Source organism: Mobula hypostoma, chromosome X1 (genome assembly GCF_963921235.1).
Source record: "Mobula hypostoma chromosome X1, sMobHyp1.1, whole genome shotgun sequence".
Lineage (NCBI taxonomy): Eukaryota > Metazoa > Chordata > Chondrichthyes > Myliobatiformes > Myliobatidae > Mobula > Mobula hypostoma.
The window spans coordinates 16,314,055-16,338,152 of NC_086128.1; the positions used below are offsets into that span (position 1 = coordinate 16,314,055).

The window sequence follows — 24,098 nt, forward strand, 5'->3', positions numbered from 1 at the left end:
TTTAATTCAAATCTCGCCACCCCAGTACAGATCAGACTTTGTCTTAGTGTTAGAAAAGAAGCAAGAATATGCTGAGTTATTATTTAAGTTTTATGCAAAAGCATGGGTTTTTTTTCATGTACTTATTTGCTTCAAGGAGACCTACTTAAAGGGAGCCAAGGCTTTTGTTTCACTACACTTTAAAATCAAGCAGGCTTTGCTCAGGATTTTCTGTCAAGGTGGGGTAAGCATCTATGAAAAGGGCACAATATTAAGAATACCTTCAGTGGCCAATTCCGCAGAGAAGTGACTGGATTCCATTTGCTGCATGTCCTGTCCCAACAATGCACTGATGAAGAAGGAGCCATTGTGTGGAAAATCACTAATCGTATTCTCTGGCCCACTACACCATCGCTAATCCTGAACTTCCAATGCATTATATTCACCAAACTTCAAATCTAAAAATGTTTGTACTTATTGAAACTGCCCTATTACTTAAAACTAGACAGTCTCTTGTGCTATGCTTAGAAAAAGAATGAGCAGATAATTTAAATCTCTTTGCCAGTTTTTAATCATTTATGGGACATGGCTGTGGATGGCAAGGCTCATTTATTGTCTATCCTTAATTGGGGAGCTAACTTTCCTCGGAAGTTCCTTAAGGTTGTCACAGCCAGGATGATAGTGAGGATAACCTACCACTATCTAATAAATACTCGCAATGGCATACGTCTCAAATAGCGTCTGACAAGCAAGTCCGGCTCCTGGCCATGACATGAGCTACTAAGCTCGGTGGAGCCATTTCTACTGACAGAAGAAGGGGAAAAGGTATGTTACTGGCACCTTTAAAACCAGTCTCTTTGGGCAGATGGGGCTTTTCAGCCATGGTTGGCAGCTTATCTAGGAGGAGGAAAACTCTGATCTCAAACCTCCGCTGCCTTGCAGCTGTACCCGCTCATGGGTAAGGCTTTGGGAGTAAACCCTGAGGAAGAATCCAGAGCTAGAATCCCTAAGGCAGTCCTAAGCAGAATTCAGCACTGACTGGCAACTCCTGCAATGCTATTGGTGCCAAACGGCATCGGTCTCTGCTGTTCCTTTGGATTCATCAGTTGTGAAGAGATTGGGAACCTGCTGCATTGGCAACAGCTTGCTCTCCATATCGTACTGCCCTGACTTGCGTACTGGCTTGTGTTTCACATTGACAGCTGGGACGCAACATCCATGGTCAATCACAAACAACAGAGGACCTCAAGCGATGAGCCTTCTCGTACAGGTGCTTTTGGGGAAAAGAGTTCCAGGATGTAGAAGTCACAATGAAGAGCAACTTGGAGGGAAACCTGCAGTTGGTGGTGTTTCCATTTTCCTGCTGTCCTTGTCCTTTCAGATCGTAAGGTTTGTGTGGTTGGGAGGTGCTATCAGAGTGGCCTGGGAAAATTTCTGCAGTGCATTTTGTAGATGGTACACACTGCAACCAAGGTGCATATGTGGCAGAAGAAATGAATGCTTCAGGTGGAGGATGGAGTGCCAATCATTTTTTCCCCTTATATTCTGATTTCTCTGCCTTTGTCCTCCTATACAGTTCCAACAAATCTCAACAGAATCCCCAGGAACAGTACATCATCTCTTGATTTGATTGAGTCTCAAGGACATAAGTTTAAGTTAAACAATTTCAGATCACAACTATTGCTCCAGTTTTTTTTTGATGGAAGCAATTGGCAATAATTCTACTGTTGCCACTCACAGCTCAATTAGACCTATTTTATTGTTTCGCTTCTTATTATCCTCTTTTGGTTTGCATCATCATTCCCTTTATCCTTTGACCTCTCCAACTTTCCATCCTATTGCACATGCTCATTTTTGTTTCTTCCTCCTGTCTTCTCTTTCCCCAGTTCTGTACTTGCTTGCAACCTGTTGCATCTCCAAATTTTCCCAGTTCTGCTGGACAAAACTATTAACTCTGTTTCTCTCGCCACAGTTATTGTTGAGTGTTAACAAAACATCCTGCTCTTATTTCACCACTTTATCAATGGGCCTCTGACAAACATCCCACCTCTCCCGCAATTTCTGGGAGTCTCCCGCATATTAATAGTGACTCCCTGATGCCCGCAAATTATATACAATATCCCAGAAATCAATTTTTTGAGAGAGAGAGCAAGAGAGAGCGTGAGAGAGAGAGAGAGAGAGAGAGCGCGAGAGTGACCACGAGAGCGGGTGAGAGAGCGCGCCATGGCAGAGTGTTCCAAAAAAAGAAAATATAAAACGTACGTCACCCCAGACAACCCTAAAGTGTACCCCTGCCTAATAGGGGTCAAAAATAATGACAGTGTTGCTCGCTGCACTGTTTGCAACAGTGACTTTTCTATTGCCCATGGTGGTTTAAGACTGTAAAGGACATGTTGAGGTGAGTTTAACAGGTGTCATTCGTTCATTAGCATAGCTAATGTTATTTAAACTAGCTGGCTAGCTGCTAAGGAGCTACTCGATTGAAGACATCCCACCTCTCCCGGAAGTTTTGGTCGTCTCCCACAAATTGATGGTGCTACCTCCCTGAAACGAGTTTTTGCATCAGCAGTCTCTTTTGCCTATGATCTCAAAATGTATGGTGGCACTGATTAGTTACCTAACTTGCCATTTTGAATTAATTTGAACGATGGGCGCAGAAGTCTTCAAAAGTCTCATGAACACAAAAATAGCTGCCTCTGGATATCCTGAACCTTAAAATTGAATCATTGCTTTTAGAATCTTGGGATTTCCATTCAGGAGTAACGTAATTTGCATATATATTCAATGGGTGTAGCACTACAGGCTCGTTTGGCTCTTTTCATCTATACCATGGCCAGGCACTAAAAGGCAAAAATGGTAAACTTGCATTTCTAGAGCGCCTAACATACCCAGGCCATCCAAAACTGTTACACATTAGGGGCAAGTGGAGGAATTTTTATGTGACAGACATATTTTATTTGCATCCATATTCAAAGTACATCCTTTCAGTTTTTAATGATTACTCAGGATGGGAGGGACTGCACAACCCTACTGCTTCACCCACCCATGCAGTTTAGCCATAGGTGCCCAATAGGAAGCAGAATCCACACATAACAAGGTCTCACAAACATCATTTGGGTCGGGAGCAGAGTCTGTTTCTGTTGGTTGAGGGATGAATGTTGGTCAAGGCACTGTGCAGAATGCTGTTATGTGGGAAAGTTGACTTAAAAATAAGAACTTGAACAAACCAAAAATACAACTTAGTGACAGGTGTTGTAAATATGCAGAACCACCATATTCAACTGAAAAATGAGGGGTAAGGTAGGAGATCAGTAAGGGCTTTCTCACCCAGAGGGAAGAGATTGATACAATTGATGCAGAGCAAAGAGTCAAATGTGTTTCTGCATAGAGAAGGGATTGAAGGCTAAGCTGAACTCATGGGCTTGATCTTTGCACCCCTGTTCTGATGAAGGGTCATTGACCTGAACTGTTAACTCTTGTTCCTCCTCAGATGCTGCTTGACCTGCTGAGTATTTCCAGCTTCTGCAGTTTTTGCTTCAATTATTCTGCCACTTGACCTTTAGGTTTTTCAGATTTGTACTTTTGTCAATGACATATCTAAATATAATGAAATTCCTCTGTTACTGCAAACTGTATTTAAACAAATATTAGAAAGCAAAAAAGAAAATCAGACAACCACACGGCTCCAGTGTGATATTTGTATTGAAACAGTTCATAGGCTTGACAAGGTAAAAACATTCTCATGACTTTATTGATCATGTGGAATTTCTCTGAGGCATTAATTTTGGCTGCAGTGCTCATACTAATTTCTTATGGGACTTGACAGAGTAGATTGCAAGAATGACGTTCCCCTTGGTTGTGATGTCTGAAAGAAGGAATCAGTCTTGAAATAAGGAGCCAGACATTCAGGAATGAGATGAAAAGAAATTTCTTCAGCCAGAGGTGATGAATCTTTGGAATTCTCTACCAAGTGAGGTATGTTTGAGAGGAGAATGGAACACACTCAGCCTTATACTGAGGACCAGTCACTCATTATGTTCAAGACAGAGACTGATATTCATCTCAAGATTCAAGATTTAAGATTTTTTATTGTTGTTCTTCAGTACACAAGTTTAAAGGAGAATGAAATGATTGTTACTCCAGATCCGATGCAGCATAAAAAACACTGTAAGCATAAATATAAAAGCAATCCTATAAAACACAGTGTACAATGTACAAGTAACAGTTACATACGTATACTGATTGTATGTATAATCATGGGACTAGGTGATGTGTATGAAGTGGTACTGGGTGCGGTGGGGTGGGTTACTGGGTGGCGGTGTTGATCGGCCTGGCAGCTTGGGGGAAGTAGCTGATTTTGAGTCTAGTGGTCCTGGTTTATTATAATATTGGCCTATTATTGCCACATGTACTGAGATTCAGTGAAAAACTTTTCTGTGCCATTCAGACAGATCATTCCATATGTAAGTACAATGAGCTAGTGCAAGGAAAAGAGAATGCAGAATATAGTGGTGTAGTTACAGAGAAAGTGCAGTGCAGGTAGACAAATAAAATGTAAGGTGCTCTCTGAGATAGATTGGGAAATGAAGAGTTCAAGAATGTTTGAGAGGTCCATTCAAGAGTCTGATAACAGTGGGATAAAAGCTGTCCTTGAGCCTGGTGGCTTTTGATTCTTCTATCTGTTGGGAGAGGGGAGGAGAGAGGTGGTGTGATGGATATTCACTTTCCAGGCTAGGCTCAGCTTTCCAGCACAACAGCATGACTTTCCAAAGGGTTCGAGTTGTTTTTGACAAGGATAAACTTCTAACCAATACTCCTTGCTCAGCTCCTTGTTGTAAACAAGTAAACAGTGATGTCTTGTAGGCCTATGTTAAATTAACATAGGATAATGGGGTTATGTTAATTGGCCTGCAACAAACCAGACAACATTGGCTAAATTATTAGCACCATTGTGACTAAGTTCAAGGAAGCTTGTAGACCAGACTGATATTCTCACTTAGCACATCAAACATGGTCACAGGTATAGTTGATCAATCAATGGTCAATTTGTATACTCAGAGAGTCAGCGCTCAAAGCATTAGTCTTGGGTGTCTGGGATCTCTATCCCCAGAAGATTTTAGACCATCTGTGCAAATTATTTTGTCCCAGCAAAAATAATGCCAACTAGTAGCCAACCAGTATAAATATTGGAAAGCATTGGAGATTGTTGGGAATGACAAGAATGACGGGAAGATGAGGTGACAGAGCAAAGAACTAGAATTCATTCCTCAACCTTTGGTTTCTATGACTGATGACGTGTTCATCCGCAACTCATTGGTATGATACTTTAGTTTGTAAGGATTGGACCTGTGTTTGGAAATCCTTTGTAGTTTATACACCTTATTTCAAAGTCCTTTATAAATCAGAAATCCTCTGTGAATTTTAAATGCGTATTTAGAACCATTTGTCTACATTTAAATGTGTATCATTAAGTATAAAATATACTGTGTGTAAACTATTTTGATAGCTGGAAATATCTGTTTGGTGGGAGGGAGGTATTGGCAGCTAGATCTCTCCGTAGAGGCTAGACAGGGAAGTAAGCTAACTTTTGAAGAGTAGGTGGATACAGTGTAACCTCCCTATGATGAGGGTAACCATGGATACCTGTATCGGATAGGGCTTAAAATCTCCTTTTGAGTTCAGGGCTTTGCAAACAGTGACCCCAATAACATCACAGTGGGTGGAGTCCTTGATTATATTGGCTGCTTTCCCGAGGCAGTGGAAGTCAATGGAGGGCGGCTGGTTGGCACGACGGATTGAGCTGTGTTCCCAATTCTGCAATTTTTTATGGTCTTAGGCAGGGCGTTTGCAGATTGACAGATTCTGGGATATTAGAGAGAATCAAGAGGAATAGGGTCAGTGAAGGTAAATGATGCTAGGGTAAAAGTGTGATCTCTGTATTCCATGAGGTCACACTTTTCCCCTGACATCATTTTCCTGCACTAAACAGTCTATTCCTGCTTTAATCTCAGATGTAACATACATGGAGACTATTGGAAACATTTTGGCAAGGTGGTCATTGTGCAGAGGGTTGTAGGAGGTTGGAAGATATTAGATGCAATTCCAGGACTGGGAGGAAAATGGGAAGAAAAGGGAATAGTTTGTACATGCTGGCCCGTGGTGCGCAGGTTTGGGTTCCTGTTGGTGGGTGCATACCTCTTAAAAGCTGTCAAAATGAGCCAGGCCCTCTGCTCAGCATGAACCTGGCTGGTAGGTTCACCAAAAATGGAGCAGACAGACCCATCACTGGGACACAGGCTCCACCCGACACAGCTCCAGATAACCCAGTAAAAGCTGGCTGCTATTAGGCAGTTGAGCAGGCAAAAGGCAACATCCCTCCATCAGCACGACTGGATGCTACTATATTATACCATATTTATTCCATAAGACCATAAGACATTGGAGCAGAACCAGGCCATTCGGCCCATTGAGTCTGTGCTGCCATTTGATCATGGGGTTGATTTTTCCTCTCAACTCCATTCTCCTGCCTTCTCCCCATAAACATTGATACACTTACTAATCAAGATCCTATCAACCTCTGCTTTAAATACATCTAATGTCTTGGCCTCCACAGTCACCTGTGGCAATGAATTCCACAGATTCACCACCCTCTGGCTAAAGTTCCTCTTAATATTTGTTCTAAAGGGACGTCCTTCTATTCTGAGGCTGTGCCCTCTGGTCCTAGACTCTCCCACCATTGGAAACATTCTCTGCACATCCACTCTATCCAGGCCTTTCAATATTTGGCAGATTTCAATTAGATTTCCCCCCATGTCCCACCCCTCATTCTTCTAAACTCTAGGGAGTACAGGCCCAGAGGTATCAAACGCTCCTCATACATTAACCCTTTTATTTCCAGAGACCCTGCCCAAGATTTGGTAAGGACATACCTTTCCAACTTCCAGGATGAGTAGGTAGTATATCATGAAAGAGAGATATGCGTACTTAAACAATAATACTATAAATGTCTTACCAACATGAATTGAGGATGCTGTGTTTGATGTCAGCATGTACCAGGTATTAAACTAATATTTCCATTCCTTCCAATGACTGTGCTGCGGAGCCTTCCCTCAGTATCTGCCTCATGCAATAGAACAACATTTGCTCTGTGTGTTGTATGCCACAACATGTAAATAGGCTGCTTAAAGCTATTATCTGGGGTTTAAATGGCAGCTCCCCTGCTTTGAATTCAGAAGATCATGGGTTCGGTCCCCGACTCCAGACATAACGTATGAGTACTAAATCCGGGCCGGCGCTGCACTGCCAGAACGCCACTTTTCAAAGTAGACGTGACTGCCTCCTGCCATGGGTGTGCAAGATCCCACTTTGAAGAAGGGCAGGACAGTTACCCCAGTGCCCTGCTCGTTAATTTACCTTTAACCAGCATTACCGGATAGAGTACGCCATTATCCTTTGTTGCGGGATCTTGCTGTGCGCAAGTTAGCTACCCACCCCCTCACACTCCCCATTTTCCCTCCCCTCCAACAACACGAGCGACTACACTTCAAAAGTACTTCAATTACTGTACTAGAAAAAGCCATGGAAGCTCTGGGATATGAGAAACGCAAGACTTTAATTTGATAAATCGGTTTATGATTTTATTATTGCGCCAAATTTGTTGTTTTTCTATAATATGAGATACTGATTAAATCGTAATTTTTATTCAGCATTTTACCAGCGGCACCTACCCCCTCCAACTCAAACCAGGCTATTTAAATAAAAGTCAATAAAAATCATCTGGAAATAAAAACGAGGGAGTGCAGTTATAATTAGTATCTTGCGTGACCAGGCAGGTAAGACGAAAATTAAAAAGATGGGTTTAAAAATCACTTGCTGCAAGTGGGAAATGATCAGTCTGCAATTTCGGTACAGATAGCCACTCCGGTGAGTCTCTCCGCTCCCTCCACCCCCACCCCCTCCCCCGACACAGAGTACAGTGAGTCGTCGGCCAAAGAGCTGCTCTCTGTTCCGGCTTCTACAGTCAAGCGGGCTGTTTATGATAATTTTATGATCATCGGTGGAACCTAACGTGGGAGCGAGCTTTGCAAAGCCCTCGCTGATGAGTACGAGCAGCCTGTCATTCATCTGAAGCGGCAGATACTCAAATAGGGGACCTGCGAGCGATTCCTGTATATATATATATATACTGTATACCTCCACATACACACACATCATACACGCAGAGCAGTGAGACTGCGAGGAGCTGCCCGCTCTTTCCTCTCTCCTCCCTTGGACCCGCTTCGTGCTTATTCCTTTCCTGACTCCCTTTTTTTTTATTCCCGGAGGCTCTGCTCGATGGATTTGAAAGGAGAGCCCGAAGATGCGGAGAGGACGCAGCCCTCCAGCTTCCAGGCTTTCGCAACCAGCTCCACTCTGCACGGAATCAGTCACATCTTCACCTACGAGCGCCTTTCCTTCAGGCGCATTATCTGGACCCTGGCTTTCCTCGGCTCTCTATCCTTCCTCATCCACGTCTTCGTCCAGAGAATCAAGTATTACTTCGAGTACCCGCATGTTACCAAACTGGACGAGATCAGCGCCTATAACTTGACCTTCCCCGCCATCACGATCTGCAATCTCAACGAGTTTCGCTTTAGCAAAATCACCAAGAACGATCTGTACCACGCAGGGGAACTCCTGGCGCTGCTGAACAACAAGTTCGAGATTCCCGACCCCTACGTGGCGGAGAAACACGTCCTGGATGTCCTGATCGAGAAGGCCAACTTCGGGAACTTCAAGCCCAAGCCTTTTAACATGAGGGAGTTCTACGACCGAGCCGGCCATGAGATGAAAGACATGCTCCTGGACTGCAAATACAGAGGGAAAGAGTGCACCCACCAGCACTTCCAAGTAGTGAGTACCGCCGGGAAATTAAAGTTTCCCTTACATTTCAGTTATTTGTGTGTTGTGATCGGAAGAGAGTTGTTAGTTGTGTCTCAGCTCTTGGGTAGCGTGTTGGGGGTACCCCGAGGTCCACCTCCCTGAAGTTGTCTGGTGCACACGCTGACCGCTGATTTTGACCAACTAGGTGCTGGCGATTGATTGTTTGTGAGAAGCAGCGTATTTGTTGCTTTCTGCTTTCCTCTTTGTGACAGTGAGCAGAATCTAGCGGGTTCCTACGCATCTTGAGGTGGGGGGTGAAGTTTGGAAGGAGGTGGGGGATGAAAATGAAGGAGAAAAAAGCGATAAAATAACGGACATAGAAGCAGAACATGCTGGAAAATATATCAGGGCAGCCTTTGGCGGGCAAGAAGTGATGGAAAAATCCCTGTATTGATGGGAGAAGGAGTTCCAAGGCAGATTTCAGTTTCCCTCCCCACCAGCATCCCAGGAAAAGGCCAGGTTCGCCTGAAATCCCCCGAGGAACAAATTAAAATAGTGAAATTTTATTGGTAGCAGTAGGCTGCAGTTCTACACATAGTCATGAAACCTTTCAAAATACTGAAGTGCTGTACTGTAAAGCTCTATCAGCAAAGCTCTAAAAATGCTTGTGCAAGCTGCAGTGTTCAAACATTATACAGTATTTGTGAAAATTCCCATCTTTACAACTCAAGGCTTGTGAGTCTGAATTTTGGAGGTTACAATGAGCTGTCTGTTGTGAATTCCTACAATGATGCATAAGTGACATGGGAGGGAGGAAGGGTGAGTCTTACATTGCAGCTGAGTTGTGCTTTGCAATCTTAGATCAAGCAATCTCTGTAAACACATGTCTTTGGTGCCCCTTACTTAGTTTTAAACTAAATTTGTGTGTGTGTGTGTGTGTGTGTGTGTGTGTGTGTGAACAGTGGCGACTGTCATTTGAGTAACACGTTGATACTGCTGTGGATCACAGTAATAAAACAGTTTTTTTCCACTAAAGCTGGAAACTACCTCAATAGGGGATTGACAGGAGCCTTATGTTTACAAGCTTTCTGACATGTGCAATACATCAGATTTTGGCTTTATGAAGAAATGATGAGGGGCTTAGAAGGTTACTTGTCAGGAGTAAATCATATGCTTCAAAGCAGAGTCACCTAACTTCATCTGCATATGTTAATTAAATGAGATCTGTTTTAGGTAGACATCAAAGTTTGAGGTATACTTTCTGCCCATCCAAATATTGCATACAGCTGCCCTTCATCGTCAACCTTCACCCCTCCTCAGTCCATCAATCACCTTCTGGCCACTGTCTCACCACTCCCCCCTCCTCTTTGACCGTAAACACTGACAATTTCTTTACCTCCTCCCCTCACTGTCCCTCCACCGATGCTGCTGGGCCCACAGAGTTCCTCAAGCAGATTGTGTGCTGCTCTAGATCCCAGTGTCTGCAGTCCGTTCCGTCTCCATGCATCTGGCATTTCTGTGTCTGAACTATCTCCTATTATCAGCTGGCTTAAATCATTTTAAGCTCAGAAACTGAAATCTATTCATTTACCCTTACACTTAGGAATTGTTCCCCTTGCACTATCAAATGGCCGTGCATTTGCTGCCCATCCAGAGGCAATTGCAATTTGCTGTTCGGTGTACGACTGAGAGAGATTGAGGGAAGTACCCTTAACCTTCCACTCCTAAACTAAAGCTGGACTTTGCTGCAGCAAGCCGGGGGAACAGTGAAATCTCAAGGCAGAAGCAGAAATGTGCATGGATGGGTTTGCCCGCTAACCTTTCATATATGAGGATTCCTCCGCCCAATATCAAGGATCAACTTTATTCACCATATATATTTATTTACATGGATTAGGAAATTGCTTTGGTGTGTTGGCATGACATGCAACAAAAAAAACCACAACATTCAACAATTATAATGGTTAAAGTATTATATAAAAATAAGTTAGAGGTTAAAGTATGGATATGGAATAAAATGTGTATAAATACATAAATACCAGTGTGTATTTACAATGTAAACAGTATACTGTATGGACCATATACTTTTAAACAAAATATATTATTCATAAAATTTGCAAATATATATGTCATCACCGTTCACAGTACATCAGTCTGTTAGCTTGTAGGATTTACATCATATCAACATGACCAATTTTTCTTCATATGCTTTCCAAGAATGGCAAGTCCAAGGGATGTTTGAATGTGATGTTTTCTCCCTTCCTCCGAGGAGACACTTGATGTAAATAGGCTATGAAGTTGGGGTTGCTTTCCACTCATTTTTAAATGAGTGCAAGCCAACAGCACTGGGAAAAAAAATTCTTTCTGCTTGTTCAAGTATTGGAGATGGCGTTACGGAAAATGAGAGGGCTGTTTTTGGTTGACCGATCGACTAATTCTGGAACACCAAGTTTGTTTTCTTTCCAGTGAATTTTGTGACTGCTGACCAATGGGAAGAGCACGGGGAGGGGGGGGGGGAACGCCTTGATAAACCTGGAGAAGCATGTCCTCCACCAACGTCTGTCATCTGATTGAGAGGGCACCCTCTCCTATCATTCTTAGGATCTGTTGTTGGTTTTCACAGAGGGATCCATTGTCGTGGGCAGGTTTTATTGGGCTTGGGTGGAAGCTAAATGAATTCATCATTTAAATAGTGTTGTCGGGGTAGGCAGAGAAGGGTATAGGTGATGATGAGGATGGGGTGGGGCAGATTTTTTAGACGCCTCTCCTTGCTCCCCTAGCCGCTCAATTGCAGTCATTTTGTTCTGGCCTCCTGTTTAAGGTCAGTGGCACATCCCTTCACCTCCTACTGAGGAGCACTGCTGTCACAGCATTGGCATTATGGATTTTCATTGAAAATGTGTGGAGTGAGGAGAGCGGGAAGGCTCTTGGAACTTTGAAGTTTCCGGATCTTGTAAGGATGTACATTTCTCTTTCTGTCAGGTACCTTGGTTTGTCTTTTTTCCCCAACCAGACTCAGAATCCATAATTGGCCTGTTACGATCTGTGGTGTGGGGAAGTAGGAATTTCATATATTGTGTGCTCTAGTGGATTTGGTTATAGCTGATCAGGGTGTTGAGCAGATCTGAGCTTCACACCTTCAGGAGGAACTGTTGGCCTTGCAGACCTTGACGGAGATTCAACAGAATGGCAGCTGGACTCTCAAGGGCTACTTACAAGGAGAGATCTCATAAACAAGGGTTGTGTTTCTGGTAGCTTGGAACTTTTCCACAAATGGAAGTCATTACTCGGTCAATTTATTGACCAAGTCTGAGATTTTTTGAGGCCAAAGGTACACAGAATATTGGGAAACGGCAGGCATGTAATGTTTGCACACAGATCAACTATGATCTATTTGCAGGTAGAACAGTCTCTGGGAGTTTCCCCGCTGCCATTGTTGTGCCCATGTGTTTGTCCTCTCGTCCAGCCTTTTGAAAATCTACTTACTAAACACTGGTTGTGGTAACCTAGCAAGCAACGGAAGATCCCAGTTTTGATTCTGTACTTCTGCTCAGTTGGCTAAGATTCTCCTTGGTTCAGGAGGTGGTAAATTGGCAAGGTTTTCCACTCTTAATCATCATTATTGGTCGAGCTGTGCTGGAAATGGAAGTAGGGGTATCAGTTGGAGCAGATGTGCTGCCCCCTCCCCCTCCCACCATGGTCAGATGATCTACTACTGTCAATCCTGCAGATGGATAGTGACTCCAAAGAACAAAGAGTGGACGGAACTGACGGAACAGAGCAGAGATGGAGGTGTTGGTGTTGGAACTGGGGTGGAAGCGAATCACTGGAAATTAAAAAGTGTCTCCGTATCTTGCTGGGTAAAAGTTGCATCACTTTCAGAAGTAAATCTGTCTGCTGGGGTTATGCTTTCAGAAGCTCATTATTTTAGTGAACATATTTGGAGTAAAATGTGACTGAAGCCATACACCTTTATAATTACTGAAGGATTGCGCTATCTGTGGACAGTGATTGATTATCAAAGGAGGACCAGGTTGAGATTGTAATCAATATGAACAAAACTGTAAACACATGAGGAAAGTTAACTAACAGAAACCAAGGCTCTACTGAATAACACACAACTGGACCAGAGGAATACTCTACAATACCACAGTTAGCCCTTGCTGTGTATGTGTGGTGTGGTATTTAAATGATTCTCCATTGGACTTCAGAGTGTCAGCAAGAACACTTGTTGGGATGTCCCTGTAAAGGTGCTGAACATAGTTTCTCCTGGTGTTAACTCAATTGCACAAGTGGTCCAGACTTGATGTCAAAGACTGTGTGCAAATCATCACGCAAATCATTTAAATTAGCTAGGAGTTATGGTAACTGGTAATAGGTTATTGACAGAGATGTCATTTTGAGATTGAAGGCAGGTTGGAGATGAGTTGTGCAACATCCTCGATTTTACATCTTTCCCATCTTGTTAGGAGGGATTACTTTAAAAATCTATACTAGTCTGGAAATCATTTAATTTTGCAATGATTAGGTGGCAGAGATGGGCGCTTATATGTGTATCACCATGCTCAGGGGAATGAGCTTTCCGTCTGCTTTCTGTTATTTCAACAGAGACAAACAACGCTTCTGGTAGAAAGCAACCTATTTAAGCAACAGCTTATTTTCAGTTGCCGTCGTTTTTTTTAACCTCATGCAGGGATAAGTGCTAAAAGGTAGCAGGAAGCAAGTTGCCTTTGAAATGTCACATTTATTTTAGATTTTCTCATGCCTTTTGCCCCTCCTCCTCGATGAGACCTCTGCAGGGGCTCACTTAAGCTGCAATGCCTGGCCTGGGCTGCAGTCAATTCAGTTCAGCTCCTAGATACCACCACCAGGAGGTGCTCTTGTGGTATAGGTAATTCCCTTGTGCTTAAGCACACACTTTGCCATTTTCCTGGCCCAAAATTCAGTAACTAACCCAAATATAATTATGTGGAGAAAACAAGAGGCTGTTTCTAGTTTTAATTTGTATTTTGAGCAATACGTGCCTCTGGGAGGGGAGGAATGGGTGATGGCATTGTATTCTGCAAGTTCAAGTAAAATTATCCTATTCTTTATTTCTACAGAGGCATCTTCAGTTTAACGTTGGTAGGATAGAAACTCTATTTATATAGAGGATAAAAGAATTTTGCAAGCACGGGTGATATCACAAAGCAGCTTCAGTTGATTTAATAACATAGATGGACAATGGAAAACTAGCGTGGGTCATTTGGAAATTCAGAAGTAAAATATCTTAGAAGATGTAGTTTTGCAGTAATTTCCTGAAAAACACATTGGAAATAATTTACCATTTTAAGAAAACTGTAAAGATTGGAATACAGTTGTAATGCTTGCTTAACATTGTAATTGGCTCATACATCACAAGAGACTTCTTGTTACTGCACATGAATCACAGCCAGGGTAGTCTTAAAAAAACATAATATTGTTAATTTATCAAACAAACAGACTCCATTAATTTAAAGGAGGCAACAAATAACTTTCACAAGCCTTTACAATGTCTGCATAGTTATCGATATTCAAGCAATGTAACGTTATGGAAGGACAGTTGTTTTTTTTTTGCTTATGATTTAGTTGTGGTGGGACCCACCTGGTAGAATCAAAATAGCGATGTCAACCAACAACAGTTATATTGCGCTACAATAGAATTTGTTTCATAAGAGTTTTATAGGTCAATTTGGCAATTCTGTCTATTAAGTCTGAGAATTTTTGATACTATGGAATCTAATATTATGGAAGGTGGATGACAGCATTTAGACAGCATCATTGATATAGAAACATGCAGAGTGATCCTGGCATATTTTTCTGAGTCATCAAAAAAAAACACAATTGCTGGCAGAGTGAGCTGTCTGCCTGCCTGGTACAGGACTGGAGCCCTTTCCCGACTTATTTGCACAGAGATGCAGAGGTCCAATGTTGCACCATAATTATCTTAGCTTGATCCCAGTTAGAAGCTGAAGCATAACTGGTCAACGTGAATCAGCACTATGTTTGGTAAAACAATTATTCAGAACTTTTTAAAACAGTACAGTGTTGTCATTGTTTTGGGATTAAAATGCAAGGATAGTGTGGCCTAGAAAATAAACATTAAATTTGCCCTTTTGCTTTGAATGCACAGCCTATAATGTCACTTGCCAGAATCAGAATTGGATTTATTATCAAAGTTCAAAGTAAATTTATTACCAAAGTACATATGGTATATATCATCATATACAACCATGAGATCCAATTTTCTTGTGGGCGTACTCAATAAATCTAATAACCATAATGGAATCAATGAAAGACCACACCAACAGGGTGGACAACCTGTGGGCAAAAGACAACAAACTGTGGAAATACAGAAAAAAAGAAAGAAAGAAAGAAAATAAATAAACAAATAAGCAAGCAAGCAATAAATATCAAGAACATGAGATGAAGAATCCCTGAAAGTGAGTCCATAGGTTGTAAGAAGCGTTCAGTGATGGGCCAAGTGAAGTTGAGTGAAGTTATCCCCTTTCATTCAAGAGCCTAATGGTTGAAGGGTAATAACTGTTCCTGACCCTGGTGGTGTGAGTCCTGAGGCTCCTGATGGCAGCAAATAGAAGATAGCAAGACCTGGGTGGTTGGGGTCCCTGATAATGGATGCTGCTTTCATGTGACAATGCTCTGTATAGATGTGCTCAATGGCGGGAAGGGCTTTACCCGTGATAGACTGGCATATCCACTATTTTTATAGGACTTTCCATTCAAGGGCATTGATGTTTCCATACCCAGCCATGATGCAGCCAGTCAACGTACTCTTCACTACGCATCTATAGAAGTTTACCCAAGTTTTAGATATCGTGCCAAATCTTCGCAAATTCCTAAGGAAGTCGAGGTGATGCCATGCTTTCTACATAATTGTACTTACATGCTACGTGAGCAAACAGTACTGTCTACAGGGTCCAGGTCACTGGCCTAAACTGGCTCATCAGAGAAATGATTTGCAAACTGGCATGATCTTGTGATATTCCCGTGTGCATCAGCCAAATAGACAATGGGCATGTGTTAATTGACCTACATTAAACCAGGTACCAGACACCTTCATTCAAATTATTTTGTATGAGATTAAGGATGCTTCCAAATCAGATTTAATTTGTTACTTTGCATTCTGATTTCTGAATGGACATTGAACCCATCAACACTCGCAAATTTCTACAGATGTACTGTGGAGAGCATTCTAACAGGTTACATCACCGTCTGGTGTGGAGGGGCCACTGCACAGAATCAGAAAAAGCTGCAGAGGGTTGTAAACTCGGCCAGCTCCATCATGGGCACTAGCCTCCCCAGTGTCATGGACATCCTCAAAAGGCAACACCTCAAGAAGGCAGCGTTCATCATGATCTCTTATTATTACCATCAGAAAGCAGGTACAGGAGCCTAAAGGCACACACTCAATGTTTCAGGAACAGCTTCTTCCCCTCCGCTATCAGATTTCTGAACAGACAATGTACGAACCCATGAACACTACCTTATGTTTTTGCAATACTTATTTAATTTGATTTTTAATATATTTCTTATTGTAATTTATAGTTTTGTACACATTGCATTGTACTGCTGCTGCAAAACAACAAATTTCATTGCATATGTCAGTGATATTAAACCTGATTCTGATTCTATTTTATGTTTCATATACCTTAGATGGAGTCTAACCAGCCCATTGCGTCTTAGTCAGCTAGCTGGGAATCGTAACTTATTATAGGTAAACAACAGCAAATGAAATTTATGCGGATTTAAAGATTACAAAGTCGGAACTAGATCACATTTATGTGTCCTGATCTAATTGTGCATCTTAGTCAAGCACTATGTCTCTATAGAATGGAGAAATTTGTGGGGAACTCCAGATTTATTGCTGGTAGTTTGTAATACTTTTGATTGTGTGTTATATTTCTACACAGACCTTTATATTTTTGTCTTTTTGTTCATGTTATAATGATTTGTTACATTGTCTTATGGCTCCAAGAGAACCCTTACAGCTTTTAGAAATGAAAGAAGTTTTAAAGCATCTTGAAGCAATTGTTTAGACTGTTAGTTTTTTTGTCCATTCTGCCTTGAAACATTTTCTCGTGTCCTTCAGTCATGGAACTGTTGAGCTATCTCTCCAATTGCTTTTCTTTGTTGATTTGAAATGTTACTTAAACCTCTTTTTAAAGCATTTGGAAATGATTTAGAGACTGTAATTGCTGACTGTGGAAACTAGGCTATTTGAAATTCCATTAAGGGACAGGGGAAGAAAAATCACACTGAATGTTCTAAAATGGATGATTACTTATTTTATGTCAGCCAATTGGATACTTAAGATATATGTGACTTCAAAGTTTAAAAGGTGCTTCTTGAGTCTTCAGGAGGAGGTACGATACTTGAGACTGAAGGTACTTGAGAGTCTTGTTTTAACTGTTATAATATTTTTTCGAGTAGCTGGCAAGTGATTATTATAGATCATGGAGAGGTCTGCTGTGTGTGCAGAGTTGAGGAGATATATATAAGTCATGTTCAGCCCTTCATTTTAGCTGGAGTGCCTGTTAGTTGGTGGGCAGCTATGTTTCTTGAAGGAACTATTCCATTTTCACTCTACCTGCAGCCTTATGATCAGCACTGGTTTAACTCGGGGGATGCGTTTGAAAATTGCTTGCCAATTAGCCCTTGTTTCGAGGTGTTCATTAAGCATCGAATGGAATTTTGGTGTTGGGTGGCCTTTACAAATTGGGCCAAAGGGAAATGTCATTTCTTTCTGCATGTTGTTTTCCAACAGCTGTGCTTGAGTGATCTTGATGCCTGTGTATAATGACCATCCATGGTTGCCAGGTGATGTCATGAATACAGATACTTTCTCTTCCAACCTCTGCTGCTAAATCTTAGTGGGAAATTCTCAGGAGCTGTCTCCTTTCATATTAACAGAATGGACCATTTGAGATGTCCTGTCACTCAATGACAGGAAGTTTGCTACACAGCTTTCCAGAGTGAAAATGTTGTTGTCTGGTTTCCTAACATTGCTACAAATAGCTCTGAAAGGATTGCAAAATTTGTAAACACAGGGCTGTCAGGTTTCCTCGTAGTACCACGTTGTTTTAGGAATACCGTGCATTACCTGTCAAACTTGCCAGCGGCAACTGCTGGCATTTAAACCTTGTAATCGGTTTATTATTGTCACGTGTACTGAGATACAGTAAGAAGCTTTTGTTTGCCTGCTACTTCCAACAGGTCATTCTATACATAAGGACATGGAGGTAGTAAAAGCAAAACTGAACGTAGAATAAAGTGTTTCTGTTACAGAGAAAGCTCAGTGCAGGCAGACAATAAGATACAAGAACCACGATAAGGTAGATTGGGATACCGGAAATTCATCTTTTAGCAGCTGTGATCCCATTAACCAACCCGTTAGAGTCGCGTGCACACGGCACCACCGACACACACTTCCTACTGGAGAGTGTTTACTTCATCATGGCTGCCTCAGTGACTCTCGAGGGCAGGGAACATTTTCACAGCTTTACTGACAGGGACATGGAGAGGCTGGTGGATCAAATAACCTACAGGAGCAGTGTCCCGAATTCAAAGGTGCCATAGAGACTAGGGTTTCCGACATCATGCTTCAACTTCAAGGGGCAGTTCTCTCAACATTCTGACCCACCTCACTTTCCCAAGCATTTGTTGACAAAAATAGTTAGCAGTAATAAAACCAAAACCAAAAATAATAAAACCAACATTTCCCAGGAATATTTGTTGCTGTTCCTTTGCAACACTTCTCAATTCTCAATCCTCTTACACAGAGAAAAAAAAAACTTTGTACAGAACCAGACAATATTTAATAGAAGTATGGAACATCCCTTCTGGTATGGAATTGACGATGACCAAAAAGAGATCCATTGAGCTACAGCCAGAGGTTGCTGACAAGAGGCAGCAAGGGACATGAGGGACTCTATGAATGCCTGCGCTATGGGTGAGCCTGTATTGATAGCAACTGCCCATGGTTGGTCTGCCTGCTCCTCTGGGTTGAGAGAGAACCATAAAGTCTGGTCTCCTCCATGAAAGATTGTCAATGACTCCTGAGTGCAGTACTGATCAGCAAACTGAGAGCTGGTGTATATATCAGCAGATGTGAGTTGGAATGACCCGAGAGTTAATAGCAGGTCAGGGGCAAGGGTGACCATGACTTCCGCTGCATGGCCACGTGTGTGTGAGCTCGTACTTGAGGCTTTATGGGATGCAAGGGAGGACAGCCAGTGGAACTTTTGCTATTGCTATTGATTTATTATTGCCACATGTCTCAAGATACAGTGAAAAGTTTGTCTTGCGAACTGTTCGTACAGATCAGGTCATTACACAGTGCGTCGAGGTAGAACAAGGTAAAAGAATAACAATGCAGAATAAAATGCAAAAACCGTCAAAAGAGTAAATGACAAAGTGCCAGATGACAAGGTAGATAGTGAGACCAAGAGTCCATCTTATTGTACAAGGGGCCCATTCAGGAGTCTGATAAAAGCGGGGAAGTAGCCTGGTGGTCCATGCTTTCAGGCTTTTGTATCTTGTATTGGAGAGAGGAGAAGAGAGAATGTCTGGGGTGGGCGGGGGTCTTTGATTATGCTGGCTGCTCTATTGAGCCAGCAAGAGATATAGGTGAAGTCCCTGGAGGCTGGTTCTTGTGGCGTGCTGAGCTGTGTCCACTGCTCTCTGCAGTTTCTCGTGGTCACGGGCAGAGCAGCTGCCGTACCAGGCTGTTATGCACCGAGACAGAACGCTTCCTCTGAGGCATTGGTAAGAGTCGGCGAAGACATGCCAAATTTTGAATGTCGCGGAGCTGGCAAAGTGCAGTCTACACAGGCATCGCTCCTCTGGGAAGTGGATGCAAGTGTGAAGCCTGAGAAGTTATTGTGTTTAGTGCTAGTCCATGCATCCTGTGATGTGGTCCCTGCCAATGCCTGTAGTGTCTGCTAGGAACCTCCTTCATGCCCACATCATCCATAGGAGGAGTGCTAGTTGGATGCCTATGGCCATTGGAAGGTAACTTTGATGGCAGCAAAATATTTGTAGATGCAGGCTGTGCCTTCAATGTGAGGAGAATAAGCTGTCAGTGTGTAAAGTGGTGGCAGCAGGCTGATTATGAATACAAGCTGAGATAATGTTATTCTTGAGTATTCAGCATTAGTGAAAACTCTTTGTGAACAGCACCTGTTGTTATTCAGGCCACTGTGATTGCAAAGCTCACTCATGATGAATTTTGGACATTGCAAAGAGGCTACGGCCACCCTTCACAAACCAGGTCAGGTAAAACCTCAGCATATAGTGACTCTTGGTGTTTTTGTATTCTGACTCAACACCCTCACACACAAAGGCAGCCATATGGATTAGGGCTACGTTGGGTATGTTTTCTACCCTTTTTCTTTGGAGGTTGCATTTCAAGCTTTAATTGACAATACAAGAAAGCATTCAAAGCTCATCAAAAGTCATTGCAACATGATTGGCTGCAGATGCAACAAGACGTCACATATCTGCAGGATGCTGTGAAGTACTGTCCTTGCAGACTCTGGATGCAACACTGTGCTATCTGTTGCAAGGATACTAGCAGCTGAAGTGTGCCATAGGGGTGGTCCTACCAATGGCTGTGATAAATAGTAAAGGCCAAATTCTTCTCTTTTCTCCTGCGCTATTGACCCATGGGAATGGTGCCCTGGATTCTGAAACACGCCTATTCTCCTTACAGTCAAAGAGGGGTTTTGCTGCCAAATAGCAAAGTCATGCCATCACGTCATGGAAGGAGGGAACTTGGTCCATCACATCCTGACTAGCTCTTTGTAAAGCAACCCCATCAGCCCCACGGCCCCACTCTTTCCCCATAGCCCTGCAAATTCTTTCCCTTTGAGATAGTAATATGAAGCAAAATATTTGGGATGCTGGAAAACTGACATAAGAACAGTAAAATGCTGTTCGCCTACTGCTCAAACCGGTCTACTGATGATGCCATAGCCTCGGCTCTCCACTCCGCCCTGTCCCACCAACTTCATCTCACCATTTAACATGATCATCCCTCAGAGGCTGGTGGATAAATGGTCCTCGTTGGGACGCAACACCTCTTTCTGTAACTAGATCTTGGACTTCTTGACGGAAAGGGCCCGGTCAGTCCGATTTGGTAGCGCCATCTCAAGCTCTGTCATGCTGAGCACTGGTGCCCCCAGGGGTGTGAGCTCAGTCTGCGGCTGTTCACACTGCTGACTCACGACTGCCCTGCCAGATCCAGCTCAAACTGCACCATCAAGTTTGCAACAGAGGTTGCCCTCATCAGGAACAATGATGAGTCGGCATACGGAGAGGAGGTCGAGAGGCTTGTCAAATGGTGTGAGAACAACAACCTGAGTCTCAACGTGGACAAGACAAAAGAGAGGTTTGTGGACTTCAGGAAGGCACAGATTGATCACTCTCCATTGCACACCAATGGCTCTGCCGTCGAGAGAGTGAAGAGTTCAAAGTTCCTTGGTGTGCACAAACCGACAATCTAATCTGGAGCCACAACACCTCTTCATCAGTCAAGAAGGCACAGCAGCATCTCCGCTTTCTGAGGAGTTTGAAGCATGCAAGGCTCCCAGCCCCCGTCCTAACAACGTTCTACGAGAACACCAGTGAGAGGGTCCTGTCTGGCTACATCATTGTGTGGTGTGGAAGCTGCAGAACATCAGACCACGAGAACCTGCAGCGGACAGTTCGAGAGGAACACCAGAGTCTCCCTCACCCCTATTTGTGACATTTACCCAGGAGCATTTTAAATGAAGGGCCCAAAGCTTTGTTGAGGATCCCGACCACCCATCCCACAATCTCTTTGGCCTACTACTGTCAGGAAGGAGGTACAGAAACATCAGGACTGGGGCTGCCAGACTGGGTAACAGGTTCTTCCTTCAGGCTGTGAGACTAATGAATACCCTGCCATCTCGTCACTAGGATAGCGAGCTGTTTACTGTTTACTTGTCTGCGCGTAACTACATGCATTTTGAATTATATTTTATTAACTTATTTATAGTGTAATATTTTGGTTTATGTGCTGTGTGGATACACTGTGGTCCAGAGGAACATTGTTTCGTTTGGTTGTATGTATGCACAGTCAGATGGCAATGAACTTGCACTTGAAATTGAACTTACATTTTAAGCATATCCAGTTTTTTATAGAATTGTTTCTGCTGAGGCAGTTGCCTGTAAACTTGATGTCTTTTGCCATTACTAATGCATGTTTCCATTCAATGGTCCATTTAGCCTTGGTAAGTAGTTTGAAATGCCTTTCTGAACATGTTTTGTAACCCTTTGTCCCCACTTTTGTGTGTTTGCATATCTTTTATCTCCCAGTATCACTTCTCCTAACAGAAATGACACAACATTTTTTAAACTAACAAATATGGATGTTTAAACTGTAAGGGGGTTTCGATTTTTATGTTACTGCGGAGGCTAATTAAAATGGCGTCTTTGTTATGTTAATCTGGGGAATGCGGCTCTGTTGTGTTAAACACTGAGAAAGTTTGCGCTAACAGCTTGTTTTTGCTTTAGAGTCTGATAAGAGAGTGCTATTAACCAATTGGGATAGTTGTTATGGTTTTGGTGTATTTGAAGATACTGTATGCGCGGGGTTTTGGGGCAGAAGGCGGGAGAGCGAGACAGAGGATGGACGAGGTGCTGTGAGTCCGCTAACGGGGTCGGACCCCGAGCGGGACGTTTGGCGAGGAGACGGAGACGGACTTGTGTGGAGCGTATGGTCGACCACCGTTGTTGGTCCCAGGCGGCCGGTCGAGGTGGTCCGAGGGGGTCGCAGGGTGAAGAAGAAGGTCCTTGAGCTCCAACGGTTTTTGTGCACGAAGAGATTGAACTTTGATAAGTGTGGCGCCTTTTATTTTCCTTTTATATTTTATTCTCTTTTAAATATATAGTTCCAGTAATATCTATAAACTGTATATCATTTAATTGCATCTGGTGTATTGTCTGATATTTGGGCGGGGTGGCGTACCTCACACAGCATCCACACAAACGAATTACCCAGTTTGGCGGGGCCGAGGCTGTTTCCCTAGACGACAGCGAGCCGAGCGACCCTGAGGGTGGCCGGGGGGGGGCTACAAAACTAACTAATGCGAATCTGCTGGGGTCGTCTATTACATCTGGTGCTCCCAATGCGGCCTCCTCTACATTGGTGAGACCTGTCGTAAATTGGGGGACTGCTCCGTCGAGCACCTCTGCACCATCCGCTACTTTGCATTCCCATTCCGACATGTCAGTCCGTGGCCTCCTCAACTGCCACGATGAGGCCACCCTCAGGATGGAAGAGCAACATCTTATATTCCGTCTGTGTAGCCTCCAATCTGGTGGCATGAATATTGACTTCTCCTTCCGGTAAGCAAATTCTCCAGCCCTCCTTCCTCTATTCCCCACGCTGACCTTTTACTTCTTCTCACCTGCCTATTACTTCTTCCTGGATCCCCTCTTCCTTCCCCTTCTCCTATGTTCCACTCTCCTCTCCTATCAGATTCTTTCTTCTCCAGCCCTTGACCTTTCCCACCCACCTGACCTCACCTGTCACCTTCCAGCTAGCCTCCTTCCCCTCACCCACCTTTTTATTCTGGCGTCCTCCCCCTTCCTTCTCCGTCCTGAAGAAGTGTCTCGGCCCGAAACGTCGACTGCTTATTCCTTTCCACAGGTGCTGCCTGACTTGCTGAGTTCCTCCAGCATTTTGTGTGTGTTGCTCTGGATGTTGCGGGCATGCTTGGCCATCCCTTGTTGCCCTTGCGAAGGTGATAGCTCTGAATATCGGTCAGATTTGCTGCAGGCATTTCTGCCTACACCTAATTAGCTCAGTGTTAAATTCCTTATTCCATTTTAAAATTGTCATGATTGTATTTATTTTAAACCGTTTTAACTATCGCTTAATGGACTAAGATTTGGCTATTTACAACATATGCATTAAGTATTTGTCCACTAATCTCCACCCCTATTTTTCGAGCTGGTAGCAGTACTGAGAACAATTGAAAGCAAAATATCACTGCAGACCTTATAACAAAGTGAGGATTTAGAGATGACTTGTTCTGTTTTACTTTAGAGGCCTCAATTCACATTCAGGGCAAAGCAACTGCATAATTTAAATGACTTTATGACACACTCTCTTTATTCTCTGCAAATGGAAGCATAATCTGAATATAAATTAAGAGCATTGGCTATCTATCAGTAGAATGCAAAATAGGAAT

The 24,098-nt window shown here is 43.0% G+C and overlaps 1 protein-coding gene across 1 annotated transcript in view; it reads left to right on the forward strand.

The window, feature by feature from the left end:
* The first annotated feature begins 8,307 nt into the window (after positions 1 to 8,307).
* The window catches only part of asic1b (acid-sensing (proton-gated) ion channel 1b), a 921,001-nt gene continuing 905,210 nt past the window's right edge, over positions 8,308 to 24,098 (forward strand). Inside the window, exon 1 of the mRNA XM_063037278.1 lies at positions 8,308 to 8,871. Within this exon, the coding sequence (XP_062893348.1) occupies positions 8,314 to 8,871 (558 nt within the window). The 5' untranslated portion in view covers positions 8,308 to 8,313. The remainder of the gene's footprint in view (positions 8,872 to 24,098) is intronic.